The sequence below is a fragment of the Epinephelus moara genome, chromosome 5, assembly GCF_006386435.1.
Source record: "Epinephelus moara isolate mb chromosome 5, YSFRI_EMoa_1.0, whole genome shotgun sequence".
Lineage (NCBI taxonomy): Eukaryota > Metazoa > Chordata > Actinopteri > Perciformes > Serranidae > Epinephelus > Epinephelus moara.
The window spans coordinates 45,143,499-45,150,986 of NC_065510.1; the positions used below are offsets into that span (position 1 = coordinate 45,143,499).

Sequence of the window (7,488 nt, forward strand, 5' to 3'; positions counted from 1 at the left end):
GTGTGTGTGTGTGTGTGTGTGTGTGTGTGTGTGCGAGAGAGAAAAGAGAAAGACAAAGGCGGGTGTGGTGATCAAGGAGCCGTTTGGACTACAAAACAAAATGGCTGACAACAGAGAACTACAAGATGACCGAATCAAAGCTGGCTTCAGATCGGGGGAGGTGTTTGTCTGACCGTGTGGTCAGGACAAAGAAAGGAAAAGAAGCGTGAACGTGAAGAAGATGCCTGTTTGGGTGTAGCTCTGTTGAAAACCTATTTGTTAATGAGTCTATGTCAATGTGACTTGTGTTGCAAACGGTCTGGATTAGTGCAGAGATTGTTTAGTTGTGTGCAAGAATCTGTTTGTGAACAGCATTCGCAAACTAAACACTTAGCTTTGGCGAAGCCAACGAATCAATGACCTAACTGCAAACACTCACAACAATAACTCAATGACAGCATTAAATCACATACAACAAGTTAAACAGTCTTGCTTAGCCTGTAAAGCTGTGATAAGCTATGTACAGTTGTTACATTACCGATCCTTGAGTGGATGGGAGAAAGAGTCACTTGGTGGTGTACTGCTTTGTTAGCCAGCAAAAGAAGGCTGAGAAGGTGGCTGTGGTTCCAGCTGCAGTCTTTGTTGTGTCCTTTGTTCCAAAGGTGAAACTCCGAGGAAGCTGGTCGCTCAGGGTTGAGCAAAGTTAGACGCTGGGTGCTAACTCACTTGGTTCTCTTTGTTGCTGGAAAGCTAGCTGCAAACCTTGTGTTTGCAAGAGAGTCTATGATCAATTGCCCTCCCTTTAGTGGTTTGGGCTATGGAGCAAGGATCTGGGCCTCTGGGCTGTTCCAGGCCCAGCCGGAAAGAGATGTGAGCTGCTCCGCAGTTGGAGCAAGAGCTGTGAGCTGTTGTAGCTCCAGAGCAAGAGAGAAGGCTTGGAGGGGAGCAGACCTTCTACAGGCCTGTGACATCACAGAGTCACATGTCATTGTAAAAGTCCTGTCCAATCAAGTTGTGAGACTTGTGTCTCACTGAGGTGTGAGCTGAGACCTCCTGTGGAGATGGGTGTCACCTAGCTCTCTTTGTTTGAAGACAAAGAGCATGCAGAGGAAAAAGCCTTTAAATGTCCAGTGATGATTTTACCAAATGAGAAATCATCTGTGGTCCTGTGAATCCCAACAGAACTAAACTGGATAAAAACTCTGAGAATTCAGATACAAATTCAGAATACGGGCCAGGAGCACGGTACACTATAAGAAATAAAAGTCGCTGCGAGGTTTTCCAGATCGGACGTAAAAGACTAAGAACAAGACTTTCAAATGAATTATAGTCTAGTTTAGGTTTAGGGTTGATTAATAGACTAGAGTTAAAAATGGCTGCAACTCCCCCTCCTCGGCCGCTGCCTCGAGGAATGTGGGTATTATTATGACTGGGAGGATTGGATTCATTTAGACTAACATATTCATCTTGACACGGCCAGGTTTCAGTGAGACTGAGTAAATCAATATGATTATCTGATATTAATTCGTTTACTAACACTGCTTTAGATGTTAGAGACCTGATATTTAACAGTCCGCATTTAATTCTCCTGTTCTGTCTTTCTGTCACAGAGGAGGTTTTAATTTTTATGAGGTTGTTATGCACAACTCCTCTTTGTTTAATTTTAGATTTAGATAATTTAGGTGGTCAGGGGACAGACACCGTTTGTATAAAACTATGGGTGGGTAACTGCGCTAGAAGCTCAGAGAAGCGTATAGGACTGGGACTCTGAGTCCTGATCTCAACTCTGGGTTGTCAGGGATTTGAATTACTAATAAACTTTGCCAGACAAAGTGGGATGAATGCCATCTCTCCTAATAGACCAGGTTTTCCCCAGAAAGTTTGCCAATGGTTAACAAAACCCACTTCGTTTGCTGGACACCACCTGGACAGCCAGCGATTAAATGATGACATGCGGCTAAACATGTCATCAGTGGTCAGATTTGGGAGGGGTCCAGAGAAAACTACGGAGTCTGACATAGTTTTAGCGTATTCACACACCGAGGCAATATTAATTTTAGTGACCTGTGTTTGGCGTAACCGGGTGTCATTGTCGCCAACGTGAATAACGATCTTACTAAATCTATGTTTAGCTTTAGCCAGCAGTTTTAAATTTGATTCAATGTTGCCCGCTCTGGCCCCAGGGATACATTTGACCATGGCCGTTGGTGTTGCTAACTTCACTTTCTCAGTTAGAAATGTGAACAGGCTGGTGGTGAACCGTGGGCTTCAGCTTGGAGCTACGCTTCTCACGGACAGTTACCCAGCCTCCCGGCTGCACGGGGGTTACCGGGGGACCGCTAGCAGAGGCTATGCTATTTGGCTCCGCACCGGCTACAGGGGACTGGCTAACTACCGCAGCTACTGAGTGATTTTCCATGGTGCAGAGCCGGGCTTCCAATTCACTGAGCCTCGCCTCCAACGCAGCAAATAAGCTACACTTGTTACAATTACCACTGTCGCTAAAGGAGGCAGAGGCATAACTAAACATGTGGCACACCGAGCAAGAAAGAGCAGGAGAAGGAGAAGCCATCGCTAAGCTAATGTAGCTAACAAGGCTAATAACATGCAGACAACAGCTAAGAGATTAGCAAGAAAGTCGTAAAAAGGAGGAGAGCTATGAGTGCTTGAACATAACTAGTGTGGTTTAAGACTTGAATTGGATGTTACGCAACCGAAGTGAGGAAAAGCAGAAAGCAGGCTAGTAGAATTCACTAGAGCAGCACAGAGACGCTGTCACAGAAAACACCGGAAATGACACAACACACTTACCACAATACGTCAGAACTTTACGTTTATATAATGGAGGGATAGACACATATGCAGACTTGCTGACTGCTTAAAAGGTAGGGAGTCTCCTTTTCTTTAATCTCTTCTGTTAACCATGCCAATAAATCTTAATGCATTAGACTTAGGTGCTGTTTTCCATAAAATATACTGCACAATCAAGTTGTGGAGAATCTTACCAAGCTAATGATGAGTAGCATGTTCATACTGACAAAAGTTTAAACATTTAGATTTGTATGCTAAGCTACTGATAAGTAGCTCAAGCTCATTGCTGGTGCTCTAGTGTTAAGAGGCTCTCAAACAATGTTTGATTTACTTCTCAAAATGGCAAAACCTTTTCTGGTCCAAATGTGTGAGCAATAATAGTCTGCTATTATTGCCCACCACCTGCCATAATAGTTGGTCTGTTTGATTGTCAACATCTGTTGACGCCACCATATTTATTAGTCCCACAGCAGGGAAATTTGCATTGTTACAGCAGCAACAGGGGTTCTATAAACCCAGGTAATGTTAAAGGACTATACAATTGATTCAGTTAAAAACAAAATATACTTATTTTATTTCACCAACAGATACACTATCTGTAGAACTACAGTGCAATGCAGATATATGATACTGTCATAAATGGGTATATTAAATGTTTCCTACAATCCAGTATACGACTTTGGAGAGTTACTGTCTTTTCTCCAAGGATAACATTAAATTTACCCCTACTTAATTAAATTATGATATAGTGCTTTCATTTCATTATTGTCATATTGGTGCTGTATCACATCACGTTGCAATTAAAAGTACATTAATTTAAATGTAATTAATAAACCGTTCGATGAGCAGCATAGCAGCACAGTTGGACTAATAGACTCTTGTCTGCAGAAACACTGTCTGTGTGAATATTTTACAGCAGTCTGGTGTTATTTGTGCGGGAGTTAATCACGGTACCCACAATGGGTTGTTGCTTTGGAATTAGAGACTGCAGATACACACATACAGTATCTGTGCTGCTGCCTTCAGAATGCTGTGGGGATTTAATGGAGAAGAAGGTGTTTACTAAGTGTAAAATTAGTTATGCATGACAGATAATGGTCAGACTCGCTCATTAATCCACAGCAGAGTACAGACTATTTCACTGACATTCTTTCTATAATTGTGTTAAAATACTTTTTAGCATCAGTAGTGAATCAAATTTTTCTCATTATTTTGTTGTTGACACATTTTGTTGATGTACATGTACTATTTATGAAATCCAGAACAGTCAATAATAACAATTATTGTCCAACAGCTATCAGCTTGCAACCCTTCAGTTGGCTAGCCTCCTGTCTGCGCCTGTCCAACGTGCAAATACATACAAATAATACAAGTGTGAAGTGAAAAACTTGAAACCTTCTGTATGAATGCAGAAAACAGATCTTTGAGTGAAATTAGAGTGATAATCTACAATGGCATGCAAAAGTTTGGGCACCCCTGGCCAAAATTTCTTTTACTGTGAACAGTGAAGTAAGTAGAAGATGGATTGATTTCCAAAAGGCTTGAAGTTAAAAATGAAACATGCTTTTCAACATTTTATGCAAAATTAGTGTATTATTTTTGTTTTGTGCAATTTTAGGGTCTCTGACCATAATTAGCTTTTTAGGGCTCTGGCTTGTTCACAACCATTGTTGGGAAAGGCCAGGTGATGCAAATTCCAAAGCTCTATAATCTTTATAAAATGACAGTAAAGAATGGGAGATAGTTAATAGAGATTTGTCAGTAATCTTAAGTAGGCTTAGAGGAAATGCAATAGAAAGGTTAGAAAAGATGGGAGATATAATTTACTCATATGGTGTAGAGAGGTTTGGGGTGCATGAGAGAAGGAGGAGTGAGAGGGTACAGTCAGGTAAGTCTAGGCAGCAAAGAGAAATAGAGAAGTTAGTCAAAGAAAGGAGACAGTTAAGAAAGCAGTGGAAAAAGGCTACAGAAGAAGAAAGGGAGGGAATTAATGTGCTGTAAGAGGAGTTGAGAAGCAGGCTAGCAGTTCTTAGAAGGGCGGAACATCTCAGGAAGAAGGGGAGGAAGAAGGAACATGTAAGGACAGGTTTTTTCAGGGACCCTTTTAAGTTTGTTAAAGGATTGTTCAGCCAGGAAAAGGGAGGGCAGCTCAAAGCAGAAAGGCTAGAGGTTGAAGTATATTTGAGAAATACATATTCAGATTTAGAGAAGAATAGGATAGTAGGTTTCCCACCCGATATCCCTCCATTAGGAGGGTTAGAGCATGAGATGGATGTCAGGCCACCTAGGTGGAAGGAAGTTCAGGAGGTGGTCAGGCGTGCAAAGGCTTCTTCGGCCCCAGGACCTAATGGAGTCCCCTACCGGGTTTATAAAAGTGCACCTTATATCCTTAAATTTTTGTGGAAACAGCTAAGAATAGTTTGGGAGAAACAAATTATACCAAGAGCATGGCGTAGGGCAGGGGGTGTCCTCATTCCTAAGGAGAAGGAGTCTGTGGACCTTAGCCAGTTCCGGATGATTTCTCCCTTGAATGTGGAGAGGAAGATTTTTTTTTGTGTAGTTGCGCAGAGATTAGCTAGCTACTTAGAAAGGAATAGCTTAATAGATACCATGGTGCAAAAGGCAGGAATACCAGGTTTTTCAGGGTGTTTAGAGCATGCTAGCATGATCTGGCACCAGATTCAGGCAGCGAAGATTAACAAAAGGGACCTGCATGTAATATTTTTAGATCAAGCAAATGAGTTTGGTTCAGTACCGCACAGCCTCATTTGGAGTGCGTTTGACTATTTCAGAGTGCCACAGGTAGTTGTCAACTTAGTGCAAGCATACATTGAGGATATTAGGTTGTAAGTATGGCAGGTTTCACAACAGGTTGGCAGAGGCTGGAAATAGGCATCATGGTAGGGTGTACAATTTCTCCATTAGCATTTACTGTTGCGATGGAAGTAATCATCAGGGCTTCTAAGTGGGTGGTAGGTGGGGAGAGACGGGTTGCATCTTCCACCAGTTAGGGCTTACATGGATGACATGACACTAGTGACCACAACAATGCCATGTACAAAGAGGCTACTAGAGAAGGTAAATAAGAACCTCAAGTGGGCCAGCATGAAGATCAAGCTTAGTAAATCTAGAAGCATCTCGATATGTAGAGGGAAGTTAAGTGATAGGAAGTTTGTCATAGATGATGAGGACATCCCAACAATTAGGGAAAAGTCAGTAAAGAGCTTAGGTAGGTGGTACAATGTAGAGTTGAATGATAAGGAACAGGTGGTGAAATTTAGAAAAGATGTGGCTGAAGGATTGGATAGAATAGATAAATCAGAACTTCCAGGAAAGTTGAAGTTGTGGTGTTTGCAATTTGGGCTATATCCTAGGTTAATGTGGCCATTGTCAATTTATGAAATTCCAATATCCGTTGTGGAGTGAATTGAAAGGTCGGTTAGCTCCTATATTAGGAAGTGGTTGGGCGCTCCTAAGTGCCTAAGTAGTGTTGCATTGTATGGAAAAGGGATACTTCAGCTGCCAGTATCTAGTTTAACAGAGGAATTTAAAAGTACCAAGGTCAGGACAGAGCTCTTGTTATCTGGGAGTAAGGACGTGGTAGTTAGGAGTGTAGCTCCAAATCCAACTAAGGGGACGAAGTGGAACCCAAGATCGGCAGTTCAGGAGGCAGAGGCAGCTCTTAGGCATGCAGAGATTGTAGGTAATGTTCAGTTTGGCCGGGGAGGCCTGGGGCTTGGCTCAGGCAAACCAGTATGGAATAAAGCAGGTCTCAAAGATAAAAGAAAGCTGGTCGTGGAACAGATACGTAGATAGGAGGAGATATTAAGGAGTGCAAAGGTAGTGGCCCAGGCTAAACAGGGACAGTGGTTGAATTGGGAAAGTGTAGAGAAGAGGAAGCTTAGTTGGAGGGACCTGTAGAGTATAGAGGAGAATCGTATTAGAATCCTAGTAGGGGCTACATACGATGTGCTACCAACCCCCAGAACCTAAAACTGTGGGTAAATGAGGACCCTTCATGCCCATTGTGTTCACGTACCGCAACCTTAAAGCATATTTTGTCAGGCTGTGAAGTTAGCTTGTCACAAGGCCGATATACATGGCGACATAACCAGGTGTTGAAATGTTTAGCTGCAGGCATCGAAGGGAAACGAAGACAGGAGAATTCAGAAGGTGTTAAGGATAGGAGTTTAGCAATTCAGTTTGTCCGTGAGGGAGAGAAATACAGAAGGGATAAGTTAGTAAGGAGGCAAGGGTGTGGCCACCTAGAAGGTGCTTATGATTGGGAAATGCAAGTAGATTTAGGGGGAAAGCTTGTTGTTCCCCAGGAAATAGTTTGTACCAAGCAGAGGCCTGACATAGTGTTGTGGTCAGTGAGTCAACGGATAGTTTATTTCATTGAGCTGACAGTTCCTTGGGAAGACTCAGTGGAAGAAGCCTATGAAAGAAAAAAGCTTAGATATGCAGACTAAGGAGCAGAAGCTGAGCAGTGAGGATGGGAAACTAGGATTTGTCCAGTGGAAGTGGGTGTAGGGGATTCATAGCAAGATCAGCTGTCTCACTCCTGGGGGAACTTGGAGTGCGGGGACAGAGTTTGAGGAAGACAGTGAAGGAAATGTCAGATGAAGCAGTTAGATGTAGCCAATGGATCTGGAAGCGAAGAAATAATGTCAGTTGGGGGCCAGCAGGGGGAACTGC

The 7,488-nt window shown here is 42.6% G+C and overlaps 1 protein-coding gene and 1 pseudogene across 1 annotated transcript in view; one reads left to right on the plus strand and one right to left on the minus strand.

Moving 5' to 3' along the window:
- Positions 1-1,789: 1,789 nt before the first annotated feature.
- Positions 1,790-2,559, minus strand: LOC126389634 (uncharacterized; annotated as a pseudogene).
- Positions 2,560-3,541: 982 nt separating this feature from the next.
- Positions 3,542-7,488, plus strand: part of LOC126389635 (uncharacterized) — a 6,532-nt gene continuing 2,585 nt past the window's right edge. Inside the window, exon 1 of the mRNA XM_050043332.1 lies at positions 3,542-5,592. Within this exon, the coding sequence (XP_049899289.1) occupies positions 5,059-5,592 (534 nt within the window). The 5' untranslated portion in view covers positions 3,542-5,058. The remainder of the gene's footprint in view (positions 5,593-7,488) is intronic.